Here is a 27,240-nt window from a genome sequence, read left to right on the forward strand (position 1 = left end):
TAGGGATTGGGCCAGCCCTCTGCCACCCGGGGGCAGGCCTAAGCCTGCAGGTCATTATCTCCCAAGGGGTCCCAGACTGTGAGAGGGCACAAGCCAGGCTGAGGGAACACCCCCCACCCCCCAGTGCACAAATTTTTGTGCACTGGGCCTCCAGTTCAAGTATAAGGGGCTTTCAAAGTTGCAGAGGGAGGTATGAGAGGAAATCAGGGGGAGATGTGACTTCAGTAGAGTCACAAGATGCAATATTCCTGGCTTTTAATGATGAAGGAAGCGGTCACCAGTCACAGAATATGGGTGGTCTCCAGAAGCTGGAAAGAAAGTCTCCCCAAGAGCCTCCAGAAGAGAATGCAGCCTCCTGATACCTGGATTGCAGCCTGGTGAGCCCCACATCAGACTTCTGTGCTAATAACTGTAACACATTTGCATTGTTTCAGGCCACTAAATTTGTGATAATTTTTTACAGCAGCAGTAGATAACTAACACACATGTCAAAGCTTAAAAAAAGCCTTGCAGGCATGAGGAAAAAATATTTAAAGAAGTGTCAGCAAAAAGGTAAAAGAAAGTGAGGATAGAGGGAGTTCATTTACTATGGCACATGGATTGTAAAACTTTGTCAGAAAGGTTGGTCTGAGCACAATGCTGCATCAACGTGGAGCTACTTACAGCAATATGGAGAAAGAGTATGGAAAAGAACAGCGTTGTGTTTTTTTCCAGCCTGATTCCCTAACACTGAGACCAGGATATAATAAGTGCTCAATGTTTGCAGAATGCAGCTGCAAGGAGGGGACTGTAATTTAGACAGTATAAGATGACCCTGAGATTAGGGCAGAGGTAATGCTGGCATGAAAGGCAGGGTGGGATTGACTAGCTCAGTTGAGGACCTTTGAGGGCATGGAGGAAAGGGGTGGTCTCAGGCCTGAGAGCTGAAGTCTGTGTTTGAACAATTATCACCACCTTTTTGAGAACCGGCTGAAGTTGTTAAGGTCCTTACATAAAGCAATCCTCATTACAAGGGACAGGGCCTGTTGCCTAAAGGTAGGGGAGCCCTGACTGGCTCCTGTGGGGAAGATAGCATCTGTCTCGAGTAGCTAGGGTGACTTTGTTAGGGGCAGAAATAGAACATTCAAGACTAGCTATCCTATATAATAAAAGGTTAATATGCAAATCAACGAAAAGGTGGAACAACAAGTTGCTATGACATGCACTGACCCCAGGGAGCAAATACTCAATGCAGGAGCTGCTCTCTGGGGGTCAGTGCACTCCCACAGAGGGAGCACTGCTTGGCCAGAAGCCGGGCTCATGGCTGGCAAGTGCAGTGGCAGTGGCGGGAGCCTCTCCTGACTCCATGGCAGTGCTAAGGATGTCTGACTGATGGTTTAGGTCCACTCCCCAAGGGCTCCCGGACTGTGAGCGGGTGCAGGCCAGGCTGAGGGACCCCTCACCCCTGAGTGCCCAAATTTCGTGCACCAGACCTCTAGTTAATTATAAAAAACATTAATCATGTTCTGCTCACTGTGATTGTTTTGTCCTGATTAAAGAAGGCACATTCTAACCTGGCTGGGAGTTGCAAGCAGGACCTAGGACCTCACTTGGAAATACGGCCCATCCTCCACATCCAGTGATGCCTTCCCCAGGATATAAGTGACACATTTTCCCATGGAACTCTGAATTAGTACCTTTCCCTCTAACTTTCTTCAAATTAAGAGAATCTATGGAGTTCCCTATACTGCACAGTTTTAATGAAAGAAAATAAGACTTTCTAAGAGCATCAAATACATTTTTTTTATTTATAAACATATATACTCCTCTCTCTCTCTCTCTCTCTCTTTCTCTTTAAAATATATTCTTACTGATTCAGAGAGGAAGGGAGAGGGAGGGAGATAAAAACATCAATGATGAGAGAGAATCGTTGGTCGGCTGCCTCCTACACACCCCGTATAAGGGATCAGGCCAAAACCTAGACATGTGGCCTGACCTGGAAACAAACTGTGACTTCCTGGTTCATAGGTTGATGTTAACCCACTGAGTCACACTGGCCGGGCTCAATTCTTATTTATAAATTCATTCCAAGGACATATACAGCTTGAAAAGCTTTGAAAGCAGTTTAAAAAAAACAACAACAACTAGCTTTTAAGTAGCAAGAAAACAGTTATAGAAGAAAGTTTAAATTAAAAGAAAAAATAATTGTTTTACTTTATTCAAGAGTGGGAACATCCTCCATGAAAATGTGTACCTTGACTGAGGATGGCTGGGTGGCCTTATCACACCTTAGGAAATCAAATGCTTTTTACAATGACAAGAAAGAGAGTTTCATCTAATTTCTCTCCCAGGGTAGATGTCTGTCAACAGAAGGTGGACATGAATAAAAGGAGGGGCTTGCACAATCAATCAGGAAATCAGCAATCTATGAGTAATCCAGAACCCAGTATTTATCTCCTCTGCCACACACCCTCCCTCCCAGCCAGTGAGCAAGACAATTACTCTCAAGTCAAGCTAAGTGAACCCCCACTCACAGTGGCCCAATGCTGACATACAAAGCATACAAATAATTCTCACTCTGGCATAAAAGTGACAACTTTCTTGGAAGAAAAGCAGATACTGTAAATTCTCAAAGTCTTCCTGAAACATTTTCTAAAGTAATTTTTACTTCTTTAGAAAAAATGCATACCTGGCAAACCATCTGTAATAAAAGGCCCATTCTATAAAACCTTACCTGATCCTACTCATATCTGCAATCATAATCATATTTACAGACAAATATATCTATACTAAGAAAAGAGCAATATGCTAATTAGACTGGGAGACCTTCCAGGAGACCTTCCAGATGTTCTTCTGGACAAAGCCATGGTGGTGGGGCCAAGGTAGAGGCGGTTAGAGGCCAAGAGGGGAGGGCAGTTGTGGGTGATCAGGCTGGTGGGGGGAGGGGCTGTTGGGGGTAAGCAGATCAGCAGGGGGGCCATGTGGGGGCAAGCAGGCCGTCAGTGGGGGTCAGTTGGAGGTGATCAGGACAGCGGGGGTGGGGGGCAGTTTGGAGTGAGCAGGCCAGCAGGGGACAGTTGGGGATGAGCAGGCCAGTGGGAAGGGAAGGAGGGACAAGCAGGCCAGCAGGGGGGGAAGTTTGTGGTGATCAGGTTCATGGGGGTCATGTGGGTGCAAGCAGGCCAGCAGCGGGGGGCGAGGGGAGGTCAGTTGGGGTCGAGCAGGCCGGCAGGCAGAGTGATTAGAGGCAACGAGGCAGGCAGGCAGGCAGGTGAGCGGTTAGGAGCCAGCAGTCCCAGATTGCGAGAGGGATGTGTGACTGCTGTAAACTGGCAGTAGGACATCCTTCGAGGGGTCCCAAATTGGAGAGGGTGCAGGCCAGGCTGAGGAACACACTGTCCCCCGTGCATGAATTTCATGCACCGGGCCACTAGTAAAAATATAAACAAACAGAAAAAAACAAAGATAACATGCTAAAGACCACAAATTTATTATATGGCAAAAGTCAAGATTCAAAAATATCTCCCCTACTAGCAGAATTAGGTGGGAAATTAACAAAGTAGAATTTAATAGGATGCAAAATAAAGTCTCATACTAGGGCTTTAAAAAAAAAAAAAAACCTGCACAACAGGATAACCTAGTTTAAGACCAGTGCATCTACAAAAACACATTTTCGTTTATTGCAAGCTCAACAAGAGGCAGCAGTCTGAAACAGTGGTCCCAAAAAGCTAATGCAATTCTAAGTTGCATTAAGAGAAGACAATGTCCTCTTCACAAATAATATCATCCTGGGGACCATACTCAGTTCTGGGAATCACATTTTAAAAGAATCAATAACTGAACTGTGTGTTGGGAGAAGGGTGGGATCTAGCCTAGGGAATATTCTGCACAAAAGCTAGTGAAGGAACTGGGGATGTTTAAACTGTTTTATTTTGTTTTTCATCTCATCTGTAAAGAGGATATGCTGCATAATGGAAAAGGGAGTGGACTAGGAATGGCAAATGGGTTTCCTTTCCTGAGCCAGTTCTAATCAACTGGTAGTGACTCCCAGGACGTGGTGCTGAGAAAGATTCTGAGAGTAGAAAGGAGGGAGTGAGGGCAGAGAGAGAGACACCAACTGGTTGCCTCCCACATTATCCCAATCTGGGGATTAGAGGAGTAGAGGAGCAAACTGCAACCAAAGTAGGTACCTCTGACTGGGAATTGAACCCAGGACCCTTGGGTATGCTGCAATTCTCTAACCACTGAACAACACCCGCAAGGCTTCAGTGCATCTTAGTTCTTATACCATTCTCTGGCTATGGTTTTATTACCGTGTTAACATAAGAAACATTCAAACCTGTAAAGAATTTTGTGTTTATTTGAGCAAACTGTCGACAAGTGCCTGGAAGCAGTACCTCAATGGATTGGGAAAGTGCTCTGGAGAGTGGTGGGTTTTCTTCTATTTTTATACATTACAACCAAAGGAGGAGACATAGGTAGGTTACAAGAAATTCATTGGTGATAGATTAGAGAGGCGGGAGAAACCAAAGGGGTCTTGGGGGTGAGGGAGAGAACCTGTGGGACTGGATAAAAAATAAAATGATAGACACATACTTAGAAGGGTGTAGGATAGCCAACAGTCAACAATTAACATGAGAACAATGAAGGAATTAGTGGTAACTGTCTGGGAGCCCACGCACATTAGGTTGTGCCACAAGGGGCCCAGAAAAAGGGAAGTTACAAGTTACCCAGATATTTCAAGGGTATCCTAGCTAATAAAAGACAAAAGGGTAATTAACCGTACCTCCGCTATGCTTCCCATTGGCTAATCAGGGCGATATGCAAATTAACTGCCAACAAAGATGGCGGTTAATTTGCATACATAGGCACAATGATGGGAGGCGAAAGGGGAAGGACAGAGGAAGCTGCCTGACGCTGACAGTGATCGGAAACCCAGGCAGCAGGCAAGAGCCGGGTGGCAGGGCAAAGGTGGAGAACCTGGGCCGCCTTTGCCCTGCATGAACTATGCAGCTGGGACAGGGGTTTGCGGCCGCTGGGAGCAGGGCGGGAACTTCCCAGGGTTTGCATCAGGCAGCCGGGAGAGGGGCGAGAACTATGCAGCCAGGAGAGGGGCACCAGGTGGCTGGGAGCAGGGCGGGAACTTCCCTGGGTTTGCAGCAGGCAGCTGGGAGCGGGGCGGGAACTTCTGCCGCATTGTCATGGCAATGCGGCAGAAGTTCCCGCCTCGTAGCTGCTTGCTCATTCACTTACTCGCTCATTCATTCACTCATTCACTCACCCATTATTCACTCACTCACTCACTCACTCAGCAAACCCTCTCAGGTCCCTGGCACCAGGCCAGGCACTGAAGTTGAAGCAGGATAAGACAGAGCAATGTCCTCAAGATGTTAGTAATTCAGTAGGGCGAAGCAGGCACATGAACAAGGCAGTTGTACGCACAGATGCAGTGTACTGGGTTCAGTGAGAGCAGTAACTAATGCCGACTTTGTTCTCTTGATACAATGGGGCCTCGGGAGCCAGGCCACCCCAAGCCTGTAGGCCTGTGCCTAGGCCAGGAGTGGCTGGGGTCCAGGAACATGACAGAAGGCGCAGGTCGGGCTGAGGGGTCTGACCCCACCCCTCACCCTCACCCCCGAGTGCACAAATTTTTGTGCACCGGGCTACTAGTCTATCTATATAAAAGACTAATATGCTAAGTGTCCTGCCGTCAGGGTAATACGTTATGTCGCAATGCCCAGCTTCCTCTCCCTAGCAACTAGCCTCCTAGAAGTTTCTTCAGCCCAGGAACACAAGTTGCTTTATAGCCAGGTAGAAACATTCACAGTTAACCAAATGTCTATGAAGTATTTTCCTGTGCCTCATCTCATTTGATCCTCACACAAGTCATGGAGTAGGTAGATCGGAGACTTGGTAGAATCCTATTTTCTTTTCATTAAACAGAAAATGAAGATTTAGAAAGTTTAGAAACTCGACCCAACTGAAAAGAATTGAGAAATGGTGGGCCCTCACCGACCCCCCTCCACCCCCCCCCCCTTCCCCCGCTCAAAAAGAAATAAAGAAAAGAAATGGTGGACCTTAAAAATGACTTCAGGTTTTTTCACTGCACAAAATATAGTCAAACACTGCTGCAAATTAAATATTTTACCCTTTGTTCTCCCTGCGTGATCTACAATAATAATGTGCTTCTTCGTGTTGATATTTACTGCTCTGTTGCTGACAATTACCTGAAAAAGAAGTTGGAGTGCTTCACTGGGCTGGAAAAAGTTTAGCTAAATCAGAAAGCAGCTCTAATTAACAAGTTTGTTTTATATCTATAAAAGGGTAAGTTCACTCGCACATGGGTGATACATATAAAGCTCTCATTGGCAGCAATCACATGCATTTCAATCTGTCATTGTCGATCATGAATTTGGTTGACACTTCTATTATTGAGAAAGGGTGAACAGGGATATTAAAATATTTCTTCTAATTAATTTCCTTTCAATGTGCACAAATTCATGCACCAGGCCTCTAGTGTTATTATAGATGCAAAAAGACAGATAGGCTCAGTGAAGATACTGTCCTAGAATGTAACTACCCACTATTACTGCTTTTGGTTAAAGTTTAATTTCCGATCGTCCTTTGTGGTTACTTCAGGTCTTTGAGTTTGCAAGACCATCATACAGGCCTTCCCTGAGCTTGTCAGGTTACCATGTGGCCCCTTTCACCCACAGCATCTTGGTAAGCCAGCTTACCTTTATCTTCCTCGGTATGCACAAGAGTGGGTACTTGCCATGGCCTGTGTTGCTCGGTGGTTAGAGCATCAACCTGAGCAGCAGAGTCACCTATTGGATTCCTGGCCAAGGGCACATACCTGGGTTGCAAGCCCAAGCCCACAGTGGGGTGGAATGGGGGTGCTGCAGGAGGCAACCTATAGATGTCTCTTTTACATTGGTGTTTTTCTGACTCCCCCCCCCCCTGCCACCCCCCTTCCTTCCAGTCTCTAAAATCAATGGAAAATATGTCCTTACTCCTTGGGAGAGGTACAAAGAAAACCAAAAACCAAAAAACGATAAAAAGGTAGATACTTAAAGTTTAGCTCACTGATTTTCAACCAGTGACTTTTGCCTCTCCAAGAACATCAGGCAATGTCTGAGACATTCAATAACGTCAGAACTGGTAAGAGGCGCTGCATTTAGTGGGCAGAGAGGCCAGGGATGCTGCTAATCACCCGGCGGTGCACAAGACGGAGCTCCCTACAAAGGGTTTTCGGGTCCCAAAAGGCAACAGTGCCGCGGTTACTGCGTGACTTAATGAAAGGCAAAATAAGCAAAGCCCGAGCTGGCGGAGCTCGCTGGGTGCAATGCCTGGGCTGTGATGGGACCAGCTGGCCAGGGGATAGCCAGGTTGGGTCCAGCGCCCTAGGCCCAACAGGAGGAAGACACAGGGTTAACACCCAGATCCCGCAGGCCCCGGATGTGGTGCAGAGCACATGGCTTCTCCTCCAATCCCAGCTCTAGCCCAGAGGTCCTCGCGGGACTCGGAGGCCAAGCTCTCGCGAGAAGTGGGCGGAGCTTCCGGCGGTTGTTGGCATTGACTTGGCTGTAAAGCTCTGGGTTCCGGGATTCCTGGATTCCCGTGCTGGGCTGGCTGGGTCTCGGGGAGAGGGCGGGATCGGCTGTGAGGCCCCCACCCGCCGCGAGGTGCCTCCACTTCCAGGGCCGCGGGTTTCACAGCCTCGCTCCGTATCTCTACTCTCCAGCCGCTGGTGAGAGTCGCGCCCGGTACACAACCCGCTCACCGTGGCAATCCGAGGGGAGGAAATGTGTTTATCCGCCATTTCCTAGTTCGAGTGGGCGGGAGAGCCTTGAGGTATACCCGTTCCTCTTGATTCCCGGCCCGCGGTTGGGCTCTGAGGACAGGTGAGGAAAAAGTACCGGGAGCACACGTGAGGAGATGTAGCATCTTGTTTGTTTCCGTTAAAGCACCAACCCGGTGCGCGGGTGAGGAGGCGAACCTTCTTGCTTGTTGTCCTGCAAGCGCCGTCCCCGCTGGGCTTTCGTGCTTTCCCGCTTTCCCGCAGGTCAGCCACTGTTCCGTCTTCAGAAATTCCCGTGCCCTCTGCCTGCCTGGTAACCGTTGGCATCTTCTCTTCCAGCTCACCGTGCCCCCCAAATATGACGTGTTGAGTCAAGACGAACTACGCACAAAGCTGTCCCAGACCTTCAAGCGCCGAGGTATCCTGGACTCCCTCAAGGTGTCGGCTTGAGGCATATCTGTTCTGTAACTTTTACAAGTGGAAGCGGTGACAGGGAGTCCGCATTTAAACCCACTGGGTCTTGGTTTTAAAAATAATATGATATGCAGGTGGTATTGGGGAGTGACGCTTTTATGTTTTGTAGAACTCGTTATCCTGGAAAGCATTCTCAAACGGTTGAGAGTTTGCCCGGTCTTCATATTCAAATAGATTTATTGACTGACATTCAGGTAGGAGCGAGTAGCTGTATAAAATGAAAACATTTTAGCAACAAGGCAAGTTTTGTGAAACTGGTTTGTAGGTTCTTGAATTAATACGTGGTTTTGTAATAGTCATGTTTGGATGAAGGATATTGAGACAATATAATAAGCATTGTGTGCTGCTTACAGTACAATAGTCTGGAGAATGACAGCTTTTTTCTTTAAAATATAATGAAAGCTCTGAAGGTTTCACTTGGGCAGCACATACGTATTAGTATGAATTAACAGCAAGGAGTAGGGTTACCTCAAATGTGTTTTCATTACTATATACAGTTAGACGTGTATTTTACACTTATCAGGGGAAATACTGAGTTTTTCCTTCTCCCCCCATTGTTTTCGTAACTTAAAAAACAAAACAGAACACTTTATACCTATCTGAAAAACCCATAAAAACATAGAGGAAGAGAGTCTTTTCTGATTCAGCTATTATTGGCACAGTGGTGTGTGTGTGTATTCTTAGTTCACTGTTGTATAGTGAGCATTTTCCTGTGACCCGAAAAGTTCCTTGAAACCCTCCATTTAAGTGTCCCATGATTGGATGTATGTGTAATTTATGTAGCAGTCCCTGGTGAATGTTTAATCTTGGCAGAGAATAATTTACTAATACACTTTACATGTAAAGTAACATCAGGAATAGAATTGGTTTAAATGTGTTTTCATTACTACATATATTTCAGAAGTATATCTGAAATATAAATGCTGAATAGGTAATAACCAGGTCTGTGCATCCTTCAGTTGCATTTCTCATTTTTGCCTAGGTTACGTGGCATTCTTACATTCTGGTATGACTTTATCTATATAGAAAAGGCTAATATGCAAAGTGTTTCCTTGGAGGTTAGCCTGGGAGACCGGGAATTCGATTGCTCACTATGATGTGGGCTGACCATCGGGGGGTCGCACAGAAAATTGCAGGCAGCGAGCTGGTGTTGGCGGGGTACTGAGGGAGCAAGGAAAGGGGGAAGCAGGAACAGGGGAGGGGGGAACCGCGTGGTGGTGGTGCATGAGGGAGCAGGAAAGCAGGGAACCTGATCAGCCGTGATTGCCAGCCAGGCCTAGGGACCCTACCTATGCACTAATTTCTTGCATCAGGCCTTTAGTCCTGGAAAATAAAAGGCCATAAGCATTTTTTTAAAAATACATTTTATTGATTTTTTAAAGAGAGGAAGGAAGAAGGGTAGAGAGTCAGAAACATCGATAAGAGAGAAACATCGACCAGCTGCCTTCTGCACACCCCCTACCCAGGTACATGCCCTTGACCAGAATCGAACCTGGGACCTTTCAGTTCTCAGGCTGATGCTCTATCCACTGAGCCAAACCGGTTAGGGCCGTGGTCGCCAAACTGTGGCTCGCGAGCCACATGCGGCTCTTTGGCCCCTTGAGTGTGGCTCTTCCTAAGCCTTAGGAGTATCCTAATCTACACTAATAAAAGAGAACAATGGTAATTGGCATATGGCGATACCGTTTTTATTGGCTAATCAGGGCCATATGCAAATTAACTGTCAACAAGATGGCGGCTAACTTGCATATGTAGGCACAATGCAGGGAGGCGAAAGGGAAAGCAGGAAGAAGCCCCCTGCCACTGACAGTGATCGGAAACCCACGGGGGAGCTAAGAGCTGGGGGGCAGCCCTTTGCCCTGCCTCCCAGCCATGATCGGAGAATCAGGCGCCTTTGCCGCCCTGGCCAGTGATAGCAGGAAGTAGGGGTGGAGCCAGCGATGGGAGCTGGGCACGGTCAAAGCTGGTAGTCCCGGGAGCTAGGGGTCCCTTGCTTGGGCCTAAAGCGAAGCCCATGATCGCGGCGCCCCCCCGCTGCCACTGCAGGTCCCCGCTGCCCGGGACAGACACCTAGGCCAGAGGCATTAGGCCTGGGCAGGGGCGGAGCCTGCAACCGTGGGGTGCTGGGGTTCCCCTTCCGAGGCCTGACACCTCTGCCGGAGGCCTCAGGCCTGGTCAAGGGGCCGATCCGGTGATTTGTGATCGGAGGGTGATGAGGGTCAACTCCTCTGGCTGAGGCGTCAGGCCTGGGCGGGGGGTGGAGCAAGCGATCAGAGGGAGATGGGGGTCCCCTGTCCAGGCATGATTCCTGGGCCAGAGGCCTCAGGCCTGGGCGGGGGCCAGAGCCAGTGATCGGGGGGCAATAGGGGTCAACGCCTGAGGGCTCCCAGTATGTGAGAGAGAGCTGGCTGGGCTGAGGGACACTCTCCCCACACACACACACCCAGAGCACGAATTTCGTGCACCGGGCCCCTAGTTACATTACTAACAATGTACCTACCTATATAGTTTAAGTTTAAAAAGTTTGGCTCTCAAAAGAAACTTCAATCGTTGTACTGTTGATATTTGGCTCTGTTGACTAATGAGTTTGCTGACCACTGGGTTAGGGCAAAGCATTTTTTTTAAGGCTCTTTGGCAGAGCATGTGTATTCTTCTCAGTATAAATGTCTTTTGTACTATAGGATTTTTGATGTGTAAGTACTGTTCTGAACTTGTAGTTATATACTCTTGTTCTTTTCAGGTGTAGGATAGAAGATAGAGGTATAGCAACTCTATTTGTTTCCTGCTTGTATAGTATTGATATGAATACGTTGCGTGGATATAGGCAACATAGTCTTGAGCTCTGCTCAATTAATATGTTTCCAGATTATATGCAAAGTAGATTAGGACAATATTCAGTAGTTCAGTTAATTTAGAGGTTTTCTTAAAACTCAAAGGAAAACTAACACATTATAACCTTGAAGAAAATTACCCACTTTGAACCTAAGTTTTCATATTTGTAAAATGTGGGAAAATTACTGTATTTCACAGTGTCTTGAGATGTAAATAATATATATGGAAGTGCATTTTTAAAAATATATTTTTATTGATTTCAGAGAGGAAGGGAGAGGGAGAGAGAGATAGAAAAATGAATGATGAGAGAGAATCATTGATCAGCTGCCTCCTGCACACCCTCAACTGGAGGTGGAGTCCTGCAACCTGGACATGTGCCCTTGACCAGAATCGAAACCAGCACCCAATATTTCTTCCAATATTATTTTCATATTCTTCATCAATCCACAGAGAGTTGAGGAAGCAACAGAATTTTCTCTTACACATGCTATCTGAATCAAAGACTGCTGAAATGGACTCATAGGGAAGATAGTTAGAGTCTTCATGTGTTCTGACTAACCAGCAATTCACTTGGAAGCAGGTGAAAACAGCTTCTCTGGCCAGAATCCATGGGCTGCTTATCTCATAGAGTAAGACAAAGTGTGCAGCAGAGTAGTACTAACTTTTGGCCATGGATCTAAAACAACTCCCCCATCAGACCTGCCTTGAGTGTGACGGGGGGCGGTGCCCCAACCCCCCAATCAGCCCTACCCTGAGCGTGACTGAGGGTGGCATCACAACCTCCCAATCCACCCTGCTTTGTGCATGACAGGGGGCGGCACCCCAACTCCCAAATCAGCCCTGCTCTTAGCTGGACCAGGGACTGCACCTAGGGATTGGGCCTGCCCTCTGCCACCGGGGAGCAGGCCTAAATAAAACAATTCTAATTTGTGTGGCAAATCTGTGTATTCCTAGTGCAGCAAACCTGAAAGTTTGTTCCCATTTGTTGTTTTTTTTTTTCTTTTTTGTCATTGAGCTAGACGCAACTGAGAAAGCAGGTCATTCACGAATTGATGCACCCTGTATTGAGTGGAAGTCCTCCACCATTTCAGTGGAAGGGAGTGCCCTCTTCTTTTTAAAACATATTTTTATTGATTTCAGAGAGGAAGGGAGAGGGAGAGAGAGAGAGAAATATCAATGATGAGAGAGAATCGTTGATTGGCTGCTTCCCGCATGCCCCCCCACTGTGGATTGAGCCCACAACTTGGGCATGTGCCCTTGACTGGAATCGAACCCGGACCCGTCAGTCCCCAGGCCAACGCTCTATTCACTGAGCCAAGCCAGCCAGGGCAGGAGCGCCCTCTTAATAGGCAGGTATACCTGTGTCCCACATGAGAAACCAGAGTCTGCAGAAGTGGGTAATTTGCTTAATGTCACAGGATTTCAAGATGGCAACACAGGGCAGTAAATCTAGATCTCTAAAATGTGCTCTTTAGATAAGAGAAATAAAGAATACATTAATTTTTTTGAAACCTGTTTTAATCCTCAAGTATTAAAACATGTTTACCACTTCTTAATTATTTTAACTATATTCCTACACCATTGCCTTTGAACATATTAGTTACATTTTATCTTAAAGGCAGATATAGCAAACTTTCCATATATTTTTTAAATTGACTTAACATTTTAGAGCAGCTTCATAGCAAAATTGAACAGAACGGAGAGTTTCTGTATGTCTCCTCCTCCTTCATGCACAGCCTTCCCCATGATCAACATTTTTACAGTCAATGAGCCTACATGGTGGCATCATTGTCACCTAAAATCCATAATTAACATTAGGGTGCACTCTTTATGTTGTCCCTATGTTTTAATTCTCTTTCTATTAGCTGTAGTTGTCCAAAAGTTTCTTATTCAGAAGTTTTAAGAAATCTTGAACAGTGTTAGTATTTGAAAAACTTGAAACTTAAATATGCTGTATTTAAGTTTGCCTGAGCAATAGTCAATTACATAGTTACTAGAGGCCGGATGCACAAAAATTTGTGCACTGGCGGGGGTGGGGGGTGCCCCTCAGCCCCACTTGTGTCCTCTCACAGTCTGGGACCCCTCGGGAGATTACGACCTGCTGGCTTAGGCCCACTCCCAGGTGGCAGAGGGCAGGCCCAATCCCTAGATGCCTTCACCGCAGCTCCTGGTCGGGCTCAGAGCAGGGCAGACAGGGGAGTTGGGGTGCCGCCCCCTGTCATGCACAGAGCAGGGCAGATCAGAAAGTTGTGATGCCACCTCCAGTCACGCTCAGGGTAGGGCCGATTGGGGGGTTGGGGCACTGCCCCCTGTCACGCTCAGAGCAGGGCCCATCAGGGGGGTTGGGGCTCCGTACCCTGTCAACACACAGAGCAGGGCCCATCAGGGGGTTAGGGAGCTCCCCCCTGTCATGCACAGAGCAGGGCCGATCGGGGGGTTGGGGAGCTCCCCCCATCATACACAGAGCAGGGCCGATCAGGGGGTTGTGATGCCACCCTCAGTAACGCTCAGGGTAGGGCCGATTGGGGGGTTGGGGTGCTGCCCCCTGTCACACTCAGGGCAGGGCTGATGGAGAGGTTGCGGCTCCACCCCGTCACACGCAGAGCAGGGCCCATGTGGGGGTTGGGGCGCTGTAACTGTCACACTCAGGGCAGGGCCAATGGGGAGGTTATGGCTCTACCCTGCCACACACAGATTAGGGCCCTGCTCTGTGCGTGATAGTGGGCAGCGCCCAAACCCCCTGATTGTCCCGGCTCTGTGTGTGACGGGGTGGCGCCGCAACTTCCCCATCAGACCTGCCTTGAGTGTGACGGGGGGCGGTGCCCCAACCCCCCAATCGGCCCTGCTCTGAGCAGGACCAGGGACTGCACCTAGGGATTGGGCCTGCCCTCTGCCACCCGGGAGCAGGCCTAAGCCAGCAGGTTGTTATTTCCCGAGGGGTCCCAGACTGCGAGACGGCACAGGCCGGGCTGAGGCATCCCCTCTTCCCCTCCCTCCCCCGAGTGCAGAAATTTTTGTGCACCGGGCCTCTAGTACTAATATAAGGGTAATATGCTAATCAGACTGGATGTCTTCCAGACATCCTTCTGGACAAAGCCATGTTGGTGAGGGCCGAGGCAGAGGCAATTAGGGGCAATCAGGCAAGCAGGGGAGAGCAGTTGGGGCAATCAGGCAGGCAGGTGAGCGGATAGGAGCCAGCGGTTCCAGATTGGGAGATGGATATTGGACTGCCGGTTTAGACCCATTCCTGGCAGTTGGACATTCCCCGAGGGGTCCTGATTTGGAGAGGGTGCAGGCCAGGCTGAGGGATCCTCCCTCCCCACTCCCTTACCCCACTCTTTCCCCCTACCCCGTGCATGAATTTTGTGCACCGGGCCTCTAGTATTATATATTTAAAGGAATTAATCGTGAAGAACATAGTTAATTAAGCACCTGTTGATTGAGATTTTGTTGTTTTATTGTTTGGGTTTTGCCATTAGAAGCGGTGTGCAGTGTACACTCTTTGTTTCCCTGTGGAAGTGTAGCTGTGTGAATTCCTAGAGGTGAAAAGACTAGGTTAAAGAACACATGTCTTTTTGAATACACAAACACTAACAAATTTCCCTCCTGAGTGATTGAACCTGCCGACTTCCCTGCTTTCTTGCCAGCACTTCAAGTATGATGAGAGTTTTAATCTTAGCAGTCTTATTGGGAAAATAGGACCTCTTTGTTTTAGTATTAATTTGCATTTTCTTAGGATTTTGTTTATCGACATTAAATTGTCTTACTGATTTATTAGATCTCTTTAATATTATGAAAGTTAGTGTGCTTTCTCCTCATTATAGCAAATATTTTCTTCCAGTGTGTCATTTGTCTTTTGACTTTATTTCATGCCATATATAAGTTCTTAATTTTTATGTTATTAAATATTTCTCTTTATCACTTCTAGATTTTTGTATCATGCTTGGGAAGGACTTCCTTCAGAAATTATTCTTAAGAGATACATAACGTACAACAGGATAATGTCATAAATCCAAAATTTATAAAGTGACTGAGTAATGGTTGAATGAAAGTTGTGAGACAAAACTGTACATTGTGTTTTTTAGGTTTTCTCGTGGAGTTTTTAAAAGAAATGGCAGAATATCATCAAGCTAAAGAGACTTGTGACATGGACCCTCAGACAAGTGCAATTTTGCCTAGCAAAGACTCTCTTGGTAATTTCAGGCTTTTTTCCTGATTCCAGGTTTCTATTTTCTTTTTGAATGAAGAAAAAGATCTGCTTTCCTATGTTGTGTGTGTTCCTAAACTGTGTGCAGGTGGAGTGCTCATTTCCCATTGTGTCAGCACAGTCCTATCTTCAGTGCTGCCCCTCCCTCTGTGATCACCAGGTGGATGCAAAGGCCCATGTTCTTGTTTGTTGGGTCAACCCCTCAACTGGGAGGCTCTTCCCTGTGACTCATCTAACTTTATCGTATAGCCATTAACGTGAGAAGATCCTAGACTATTTGCATTGCGGAAAACTAGAGAAGTCAGTGGCCCGTCACTTCATGTTATAGTTGAGGAAACCAAGGTCACCAGATGAAGGAAAAGTGATACTGGAGTCCAAGTTTTCTGGTCCATGATCCAGATCCTTTTCCATGGGACAGCCTTTCTACATACAGTACCATCCTGCCTTTAGGCGTATGCTCAGAAGGGAAACAGGTGGCTAAAATGCTGTGATTAATCCTGGCTCCTCCTTACTCATTAAAAGCAATAACTTGTTAGACAATAAATTCAAATATCTTAATCTGATTCTGCCAGTCTTTTTTTCCTGTGCATACTTTTTAGTGGGCACTGGTGTTTACATGATTGAGATTGCACTCTCGTGTGGGTTTTGCACTCTGTTAATGTTTGATTCTAATCCACATTTGGTTTGAGGGCTTCGGGTCTGCTGCAGAGAGCACTGGAATGAGAGAAATAGCAGACCTGGCTTTTGTCCCAGTTATGCCATTGTGTAGTTGCTAAGCCCTCTGGGAGTCACCTACACTGTGTGGGCACCTGTGTCCTCTGTAAAATGGAAGACTTAAAACTAAGAATCTCTGATTCATTTTAAGATCAGTGTTTTGAACATGTGACTCAGCTTTCACCAAAGACCATAAAAGAACTCTTTGGCACTTGGAGACTGGAAAAAGATGCCATTGTTTTCTGACCTACCTTTTGCTTTCTTTTCCCCTGACTTTTATGATGGAAATTTTCCAGCATTCAAAAAAGTTGAAAGTTTTACAGTTCACCAGTAAGTTTGTATTATGTTTGCTTGATCACTTTCTGTTCATCCAGTAATCTATCTCAATTTTTTGAATTGTTTCAGAGTAAATTGCAGATGCCCCCTGTCCGTATCCCTGTACTCTTTGCTTTTGAACAGACTTCTTGCTCACCTACCCTGAGTCCTCTGCCCTGTTTGTGTTTTTTTAATAGCTGAGAAGCTTCAACATATTGATGATCAGTTTTCAGGTGCTTACCCTCAGCATCCAACATTAGGAACTTTAGAAATAAAGTTAAATGAATATAAGAGAGAACTAGAACAGCAGCTTCAGGCAGAAATGCTTGAAAGGGTAAGTTTATCTTGTTGATGTTAACAAAAGTGGTATTTTTGCTTATCTTTTCATTCTTAATCTTAGGTATATAGGAAAATATCTAGAATCTTTAATAAACTAGAGGCCCAGTGCATGTGTAGGTTCCCTAGTAGCTACCTGCTGGTGGGGCCTCCCTTTCCCTGGCCACCTGCTGCCAGGTGGGGCTGGTCTCAGGGGACGGGCTGCAGGTGGTTGGCCAGCCCCGCCCCTGCTTGAACTCCCGGTGAAGGGGACAATTTGCATATATGGCTTTTATTATATAGTTAATATGATATATACTCTTGTGCATGTTATTATTTTTCTTTCCACTTGCTGTTGTTTCTTTTTGCCTTTTGAATGAGTTTTACAGGAACAGTTAATGAGACCAAAGATGAATTAAACTATAAATATAGGGTGTCCCAAAAATATATAAACACACCTTGAATAATTATAAAGGCAGTGTATATTAAACAACATTTTCACAATTGAGCTATCGGCTGTTAGAGTGTGTATACATTTTGGGGGGGATACCCTGTATAATTAATGAATATTGAACTTAAACATGGAGAATTTGTTACTAATTGTTTAGTATTATTATTTACAATGATTTGTAGTCAATTTGCAGTTGAAGCATTTTAAAAATACTGAAGTAGTACAAATTAAAATGGAAGAGAAAGGAAAGTCTGAGGAGTTAGCGGTTTGGGAATGATGTTGGAGAGCTTGTCAAGCAAGATCGAAAGCCTTCTTGGGAAAAGATGTTCCTTGAGAGAATTCAAAAGCACCAGAAGGCAATATTTTAAAATCATTTACTGGATGGCTCCTTCCTGCAGCTGCTTGTAGATTTGCTAAAAGTCCAGGGGTGAGATGAGACATTTGCTGGAACACTTGAGGACCTAGAGCAGTGATGGTGAACGTTTTGAGCTTGGCGTGTCAAAAATTTTGAAAAACCCTAACTTAACTCTGGTGCCATGTCACATATAGAAATATTCATATATTTTTTTTGATATTTGCAACCATAATAAAAAAAGATTTATATTTTTGATATTTATTTTATATATTTAAATGCCATTTAACAAAGAAAAATCAACCAAAAAATATGTATAAAATGAACAAAAACAGAAAAACAATGTACATTTAAGAAAAAATAATAATAAAAACAATGATAATCATTACCATTTGCAACGTCATGGATGGAACTGGAGAGCATTATGCTAAGTGAAATAAGCCAGTCAATGAAGGAAAAATACCACATGATCTCACTCATTCATGGATAATAGAGACCATTATAAACTTTTGAACAATAATAGATACAGAGGCAGGCCTGCCTCAAACAGATTGTCAAACTGCAGCGGGAAGGCCGGGGAGGGTTGGGGGGCAGGAGGTAGGGGGGTAAGAGATCAACTAAAGGACTTGTATGCATGCATATAAGCATAACCAGTGGACATAAGACATTGGGGGATAGGGGAGGCTAGGGGACTGTCTAGGGCGGGGGAATAAAGTGGACACATATGTAATACCCTTTGTAATACTTGAAGCAATAAATTAAAATAAATAAATTAAAATAAATAAATAAATAAATAAAATATTAAAAAAAAAACCAATGATAATCAAATGGTACGAAAACTAGAAATTAGTGACTTTTTTGGTGCTGAAGTTTGTCTGCTATTTCTTCGATTGCAGGTTCATACTTGGTGCACTTCAAAGCCAAGCAAGCGCCACTAACATCATGTTAGCCGGTTCCTTTTGTTCATTTTAATATTATTTAATGCTGAGAACAAAGTCTCACAAAAATATGTTGATGAAAAAATTGTTAGCAAAGCCATCGCTAGATTTTTTATATTGCTAAAAGTGTCAGGAACTCTGTTCCAAGCACTGAAAATTTCTTCTTCATAGTTGCACTCTTCATGTTTCAAAGGATTTCGTTCCAGATTTTCAAGTTTCGACCTTAAGTCGACAAACACGAGTCCAAATGCTACCTTGAAAATCTGCAAGTTGCATCTCTAAATCATCAATTTGCATCCATTGGAAATTATTCAATTCCAAAGTACTGTAAACTACATCCAGATACTTAATTATTTTAATGGTCTGTTCTAGGCTTCTAAATTGGTTGAATCTTTCACTGAACTGTTCAAAGAACGTGTTTACTATATTCTGGTACATAAGTATAGACTCCATTACACTTGTAGTAGCCTTCTCGAAATACTTTTTCATCTGAGGAAAATACGAGTTTTAGTTTCAATATCTCGCTTGAAAATTTTAAGTTTACTTTCAAAAGATTTGATGTATCCAAACATAACGTCAATATTTTTGCCAAAACCTTGTAATTTTAAGTTCAGTTCATTCATATGAACAGAGAGATCTGTAAAAAACATCAAATTGCCGACCCACTTATGATCATTGATCTGAGGAAAGTTTGCCAGATCCTTATTCTCAATAAATACCATAATTTCTTCAAAGCACTCCACAAATCGCTCAAGTAGTTTTCCTCGACTTAGCCATCTCACACGATTGAACATCAGTAGTCCACTGTAGGTTGAATCAACTTCCTGTAAAAGTACAGAAAATTCTCGCTTGTGAAGGGGTCGAGAAGCTATAAAATTCACAATTTTTGTTACAGCTGACATTAAATCATTCAATTCAGAGAATCCCGATTTGGCACACAACACCTCCTGATGGATAATGCAATGAAAAGGTGCAAGTGGATGTCTAATAGCTTCCATAAACAATTTCAGGAATCCCACTTTTTTCCCACCATCTTTGGTGCCCCGTCTGTCGTGACTGACACAATTTTAGAGATATCAAGGTTTAGGACACTGAATGTTTTTATAACAACTTTACATATTTGGTTTCCTGATGTACTCATTGGCTCTTATTCTAACTTTATCAACTCTTCTCTCATAGTGAGACCATCAGAATATCTAGCAATAATGGCTAACCGAGCATATGATGTGACATCAGTAGTTTCATCAAGAGAAATCAAAAAATATTTACATCTATTTAAGTCTTTTTTTAATTGACTTTGTACGTTTTTGTCAAGATCTGTTATTCTACCTTTTTTTTTAAATTAAATCTTTATTGTTCAGATTATTACAGTTGTTCCTCTATTTTCCCCCCATAGCTCCCTGCCACCCAGTTCCCACCCCACCCTCTGCCCTTACCCCCACCCCCTACTGTCCTCACCCATAGGTGTATGATTTTTTTTTCTATGTCCCTGATTCTATTATGATCACCAGATTATTTATTCACTTGATTCTTAGATTCACTTGTTGATAGATGCATGTTTGTTGTTCATAATTTGTATCTTTACCTTTTTCTTCTTCTTCCTCTTCTTAAAGGATACCTTTCAGCATTTCATATAATCCTGGTTTGGTGGTGATGAACTCCTTTAGCTTTTCCTTATCTGTGAAGCTCTTTATCTGACCTTCAGTTCTGAATGATAGCTTTGCTGGATAAAGTAATCTTGGTTGTAGGTTCTTGGTATTCATCACTTTGAGTATTTCTTGCCACTCCCTTCTGGCCTGCAAAGTTTCTGTTGAGAAATGAGCTGACAGTCGTATGGGTATTCCCTTCTAGGTAACTGAGTTTCTTTCTCTTGCTGCTTTTAAGATTCTCTCTTTGTCTTTTGCTCTTGGCATTTTAATTATGATGTGTCTTGGTGTGGTCCCCTTTGGATTCCTTTTGTTTGGGGTTCTCTGCGCTTCCTGGACCTGTAAGACTATTTCTTTCACCAGGTGGGGGAAGTTTTCTGTCATTATTTCTTCAAATAGGTTTTCAATATCTTGCGCTCTCTCATCTTCTGGCACCCCTATAATTCTGATGTTGGTACGCTTGAAGCTGTCCCAGAGGCTCCTTACACTATCTTCATATTTTCGGATTCTTTTTTCTTTTTGCTTTTCCAGTTGGGTGTTCTTTGCTTCTTTGCATTTCGAATCTTTGACTTGATTCTTGCGCTCCTCTGGTCTGCTGTTGGGTGTCTGTATAGTATTCTTTATTTCAGTCAGTGTATGCTTAATTTCTAGTTGGTTCTTTATCACAACATCGAGGGTCTCATTAGATTTCTTGAGGATCTCACTACATTTATCGGCGGTCTCACCAGTCTTTTCGAGGGCCTTACTAAGTTTATCGGCAGCTTCTAGACAGTTCTTGAGAGACCTTAAAAGTGTGGTTTTGAGCTCTATATCTTCCATTTCTGACATTTGCGTCCTATTTCTTTGTCTCCGCATTTTTTTATCTTTTCTTGGTGCATCCCCTAGTGGTCTTTGTGTGCAGTCTTGTTGTAGTTACGCCTTGATTGTTGTCGGCAATACTGGGGGTGATTTGGCCTCCAGGCTAACTGGCTATGAGAGCTATTCTGCCTTTGATAGTATTTCTACTGAGTGGTAACTTAGAAATTCTTTTAATAACATCATCTTTTTTTTCATATCGTGAAATAGAGCTGGTGCACCTCTTAGAAATGTTTCCTTACTAAATTCTCCGTCACTGAGGGCTTTTTCAATGCTGAGCTATGGAGAGAGCAATATAGTAACTTGCTGATATTAAATTTGTAGAGCATCTTACAAATTTAATGATGGAATTTGATTGACTTTTATAGAGGTGTAGCTGCCTAGAAATGCATTCCTTCCTCTCATCAATACTTTTTTTCAAGAACTGACAATGATTAGTTTCAAAATGTCTCTTTACATTCCACGTTCTGCTTACTACTGTTTCATTAAACAGTATGCACAATGAATTGTTGTTTCTGTTGACAATCCCGTACATCTCGGTGCATATGTCTTGAAAGGGTCGGCTACTGCTACTTCCACTTCCCTTATCATTCAATCTTGCTTTTTTATTTTTTTGATTCTCCATCACAAGGCTGCAAAAATGAATATAAATGACGGCATTTTTTACAAAAGGTTGATAGTTTTCTTACCTATTAACTTTTTGCAGTGTTGTTGCACTGACTCCTGGTGCAAAACAATTCAAAAATAGTATGTATAACCAACAAATATATGGTGCTGTAATCAATTATCTGACACGCCGAATGTCTCGTCGAGCACTGTTGCACTGTATATCTTTTTCTTTTCTTTTTCTTTTTTTTATTAGTTAAGGTATTACAAATGTGTCCTCTTCCCCCCCATTAACCCCCAACCTCCCCAACCTCCCCGCACACTCGTGCTCCCATCCCCCTGTTGTCCATGTCCATTGGTTTGGCTTATATATATGTATACAAGTCCTTCGGTTGATCTCTTCACCTTACCCCCGCCCTCCCCTACTTTCCTTCTGGGGATTGATAGCCTGATTGCTGTTTCTCAGTCTTTGGATCTGTCCCTTTTCATCAGTCTATGTTGTTCTCTATAATCCACAAATGAGTGAGATCATGTGGTATTTATCTTTCTCTGACTGACTTATTTCACTTAGCATAATGCTCTCCAGTTCCACCCATGCTGTTGCAAAAAGCAAGAGTTCCTTCTTTTTTACCGCAGCATAGTTTTCCATTGTGTATATGTACCACAGTTTTCTAATCCACTCATCTGCTGATGGGCTCTTAGGCTGTTTCCAAATCTTAGCTATGGTGAATTGTGCTGCTATGAACATAGGGGTGCATATATCCTTTCTGATTGGTGTTTCTGGTTTCTTGGGATATATTCCTACTAGTGGGATCACTGGGTCAAATGGGAGTTCCATTTTTAGTTTTTTGAGGTGGCTACATACTGTTCTCCACAGTGGCTGCACCAGTCTGTATTCCCACCAGCAGTGCAGAAGGGTTCCTTTTTCTCCACATCCTCTCCAACACTTGTTTGTTGATTTTTTGATGATAGCCATTCTGACAGGTGTGAGATGATAATGCGTTGTCGTTTTGATTTGTATCTCTCCTATAATTAGTGACTTTGAGCATGTTTTCATATGTCTTTCGGCCTTCTGTATGTCCTCTTTCGAAAAGTGTCTATCTAGGTCCGTTGCCCATTTTTTGATTGGATTGTTTATCTTCCTTTTGTTAAGTTTCATGAGACCCCTGTAAATGTTGGAAATTAAACCCCTGTCGGTGGTATCATTGGCAAATATGTTCTCCCATACAGTGGGTCTTCTTGTTGTTTTGTTGATGGTTTCCGTTGCTGTGCAAAAGCTTTTTATTTTGATGTAGTCCCATTTGTTTATTTCCTCTTTAGTTTCCATTGCCCTAGGAGCATTATCAGAGAGGAAATTCCTTGGGCATATGTTTGCAATTTCGCTGCCTGTGGATTCCTCTAGTATTTTTATGGTTTCCCATCTTACATTGAAGTTTTTATCCATTTTGAGTTTAATTTTGTGTATGGTGTGAGTTGGTGGTCTAGTTTCATCTTTTTGCATGTATCTGTCTAATTTTCCCAACAGCATTTATTGAAGAGACTGTCTTGACCCCATTGTATGCTCTTGCCTCCTTTGTCGAATATTAATTGGGCATAGTGGTTTGTGTCGATTTCTGGGGTCTCTATTCTATTCCATTGACCTATATGTCTGTTCTTGTGCCAGTACCAAGCTGTTTTAAGAACAGTGGCTTTAGCCGAAACCGGTTTGGCTCAGTGGATAGAGCGGCGGCCTGCGGACTGAAGGGTCCCAGGTTCGATTCCGGTCAAGGGCATGTACCTGGGTTGCGGGCACATCCCCAGTGGGAAATGTGCAGGAGGCAGCTGATCGATGTTTCTCTCTCATTGATGTTTCTAACTCTCTATCTCTCTCCCTTCCTCTCTGTAAAAAATCAATAAAATATATTTAAAAAAAAAAAAAGAACAGTGGCTTTGTAATACAGTTTGATATCTGGTATTGAGATCCCACCTACTTTGTTCTCCTTTTTTTAAAAAATATATTTTATTGATTTTTTTACAGAGAGTAAGGGAGAGAGATAGAGAGTTAGAAACATCCATGAGAGAGAAACATCGATCAGCTGCCTCCTGCACATCTCCTACTGGGGATATGCCCGCAACCCAGGTACATGCCCTTGACCGGAATCGAACCTGGGACCTTTCAGTCCGCAGGCCGACGCTCTGTCCACTGAGCCATACCGGTTTTGGCTACTTTGTTCTTCTTTATCGGGATTGCTGCACCTATTAGGGATCTTTTTTTTTTTTTTTTATTCCAGATGAATTTTTGGAACGTTCGTTCTAGATTTGTGAAATATGCCATTGGTAATTTAATGGGGATTGCATTGAATATATAGATTTCTTTGGGTAGTATGGACATTTTGATGATGTTGATTCTACCAATCCATGAACACGGTATGTTCTTCCATCTGTTTCTGTCTTCCTCTACCTCTGTTTTCAGTGTCCTGTAGTTTTTTTGCATATAAGTCTTTTACCTCCTTAGTTAAGTTTATTCCTAGGAATTTTAATTTTTTTGGTTCAATGGTAAATGGGATTGCTTTTGTAGTTTCACTCTCAGTAAGTTCACTTTTGGTGTAAAGAAATGCCATGGATTTCTTAGCATTAATTTTGTATCCTGCTACATTGCTGAATTCATTTATTAAGTCTAATAATTTTTTGATGGAGTCTTTTGGGTTCTGTATGTACAGTATCATGTCATCTGCAAATAAGGACAGTTTTACTTCTTCTTTTCCAATCTGGATGCCTCTTATTTCATCTTGTCTGATCGCAATGGCTAGTACTTCCAGTACTGTATTGAACTGGAGTGGTGAGAGGGGGCATCCCTGTCTTGTTCCTGATTTTAAGGGGAATGATTTTAGTTCTTGCCCATTGATTATGATGTTGGCTATTGGTTTGTCATATATGGCTTTTATTATGTTGAGGTATGATCCCTCAATTCCTATCTTGCTGAGAGTTTTTATCAAGAAAGAGTGTTGGATTTAGTCAAATGCTTTTTCCGCATCAATTGATATGATTATACGTTTTTTTTCTCTCAATTTGTTTACGTGATGTATCACATTTATTGATTTGCGGATATTGTACCATCCTTGCATCCCTGGGATAAATCCTACTTAGTCATGGTGTATGATCTTTTTGATGTACTGCTGGATCCGATTTGCTAGGATTTTGTTGAGGATCTTGGCATCTATGTTCATGAGGGATATTGGCCTATAATTCTCTTTCATTGTGTTGTCTTTATCTGGTTTTGGTGTTAGGGTGATGCTGGCTTCATAGAATGAGATGGGAAGTGTTCCTTCCTCTTGGATCTTTTGACATAGTCTGAGGAGGATAGGTTTTAGGTCTTCCTTGAATGCTTGGTAAAACTCCCCTGTGAAGCCGTCTGTCCCCGGGCTTTTGTTTGCTGGAAGCTTTTTGATTACTGCTTCGATTTCCTCCATAGTTATTGGCCTATTGAAATTTTTAGATTCTTCCTGATTAAGTTTTGGAATGTTGTATTTTTCTAGGAATATGTCCATTTTCTCCAGGTTGTCTAGTGTGTTGGAGTAGAGTTCATAGTATTTTCTAACAATCCTTTGTATTTCTATGGGGTCTGTTGTTATTTCTCCTATTTCATTCCTGATTTTGTTTACTTGGGTCCTCTCTCTTTGTTTCTTGGTGAGCCTGGCTAGAGGTGTATCAATCTTGTTTATCCTTTCAAAGAACCAGATCTTGTTTTTGTTGATCTTTTGTATTGTTTTTTTTGGTCTCTGTGTTGTTTATCTCCGCTCTGATCTTTGTTATTTCCTTCCTTCTGCTTAGAGTGGGCTTTTTTTGTTGCTCTCTTTCTAACTCTTTGCGTTGTAGAGTTAGGTCATTTATTCTCATTGTTTCTTGTTTCTTGCAGTAGGCTTGTAGAGCTGTGAACTTCCCTCTCAAGAGTGCTTTCACTGTGTCCCATAGGTTTTGGATTGTTGTGTTTTCATTTTTGTTTGTTGCCATGATGTTTTTTATTTCTTCTTTGATCTCTCTGGTAACCCAGTCGTTGCTTAATAGCATGCTATTTAGTCTCCATGTGTTTGATTTTCTTGGATTGTTTTTGTTGTAGTTGATTTCCAGTTTTATGCGTTTGTGGTCTGAGAAGATGCTGGATATGATTTCAATTTTCTTGAATTTGAAGAGACTTTATCTGTGACCCAGTACATGCTCTATCTTTGAAGATGACAAATGTGCAGTTGAGGAGAATGTATATTCTGTGGCTTTGGGGTGAAATGTTCTGAAGATGTCAATTAATTCCATCTGATCTAGTGAGTCATTTAGGTTTGATGTTTCTTTGCTGAGTTTTTGTTTAGAGGATTTGTCCAATGGTGATAATGGGGTGTTAAGGTCCCCTACTATGATTGTATTGCTGTCAATCTCTCCCTTGATCTCCTCCAGAAGTTTTCTTACATATTTGGGTATTCCTATATTGGGTGCATATATATTTACCAGAGTTATTTCTTCTTGTTGGACTCCTCCGTTTAGTATTATGAAGTGGCCTTCTTTATCTCTTTTTATGTCCTTCACTTTGAGATCTAATTTGTTAGATATAAGTATTGCTACCCCGGTTTTTTTTTCACTTCCATTGGCCTAAAAAACCTTTTTCCATTACTTCACCATCAGTCTGTGGGCGTCTTTTTTTCTGAGGTGGGTTTCCTGTAGACAGCAGATATATGGGTCATGTTTTCTTATCCACTCATTTACCCTATGCATTTTTACTGGGGCATTTAATCCATTTACATTTAAAGTTATTATTTATAGAAACTTGTTAGTCACCATTTTTTATCTTTACCGCTGCATTCCTTCTTTGTTTCCTATTTTTTCTTTTTTCAGCAGACCCTTTAGCATTTCTTGCATTGCTGGTTCGGTTGTAATAAACTCCCGTAGACCGTTTTTGTCTGTGAAGCTCCTGATTTGACCCTCAATTTTGATTGATAGCCTCGCTGGGTACAGTATTCTTGGATTCAGACCCTTCCTTTGCATGACTTTGTATATTTCATTCCATTCCTTTCTTGCCTGATGTGTTTCTGTTGAGAAATCGGTCTCTAGTCTGATGGAGGATCCTTTGTAGGTAACTTTCTGTCTCTCTCTGGCTGCTTTTAATATTCTTGCTTTGTCGGTGTTTGCCAATTTAATTATTATGTGCCTTGGTGTCGGTCTTTTTGGGTTCATTTTGTTTGGGACTCTGTGAGCTTCTTGGATTTGTGTGAGTTTTTTCCTTCCCTATCTCAGGGAAATTTTCCCTTATTATTTTTTCAAACAGGTTTTCTATTCCTTGCTCAGTTTTCTCTCCTTCTGGGACCCATGTTATTCGGATGTTGTTTCGTTTAGTGTTGTCCCAGAGTTCTCTTAGGCTCTCCTCATGCTTTTTAATTATTTTTTCTAGAAGCTGTTCTGTTTGGGTATTTTTTCCTACCTTGTCTTCTAGCTCACTGATGTGGTCCTCTGCTTCTTCTAGTCTACTGTTGATGCTTTCTATTGAGTTCTTTATAGCAGTGATGTCATTTTTCATTTCTTCTTGGTTTTTCTTCATTTCCTCTTGGTTCCTACACATATTGGTGAATTTGTCTTCCATTCTTTTCATCCACCTTATGGCCATTTCTCTGAATTCTTTCTTTGACAGGTTGCTTGCCTCCATTGCCTCCATTTCGTTTACTTCCTTTTCTGATGATGCCTGTTTTTCTTTCATATGTGGGTTGGTTCTTTTTTCACCATGATCTCTCTTCTC

At 43.2% G+C, this 27,240-nt stretch overlaps 1 protein-coding gene across 1 annotated transcript in view; it reads left to right on the forward strand.

Moving 5' to 3' along the window:
• Positions 1-6,319: 6,319 nt before the first annotated feature.
• LOC308512420 (centriole and centriolar satellite protein OFD1-like) overlaps positions 6,320-27,240 on the forward strand; it is a gene marked incomplete at both ends in the record, with an annotated part of 52,379 nt that continues 31,458 nt past the window's right edge. Inside the window, 5 exon segments of the mRNA XM_081082178.1 lie at positions 6,320-6,323; positions 15,172-15,279; positions 16,520-16,656; positions 17,282-17,352; positions 17,354-17,444. Of these exon segments, the coding sequence (XP_080938304.1) occupies positions 6,320-6,323; positions 15,172-15,279; positions 16,520-16,656; positions 17,282-17,352; positions 17,354-17,444 (411 nt within the window).

Source organism: Myotis nattereri (genome assembly GCF_964212035.1).
Source record: "Myotis nattereri genome assembly, chromosome: Y".
NCBI lineage: Eukaryota > Metazoa > Chordata > Mammalia > Chiroptera > Vespertilionidae > Myotis > Myotis nattereri.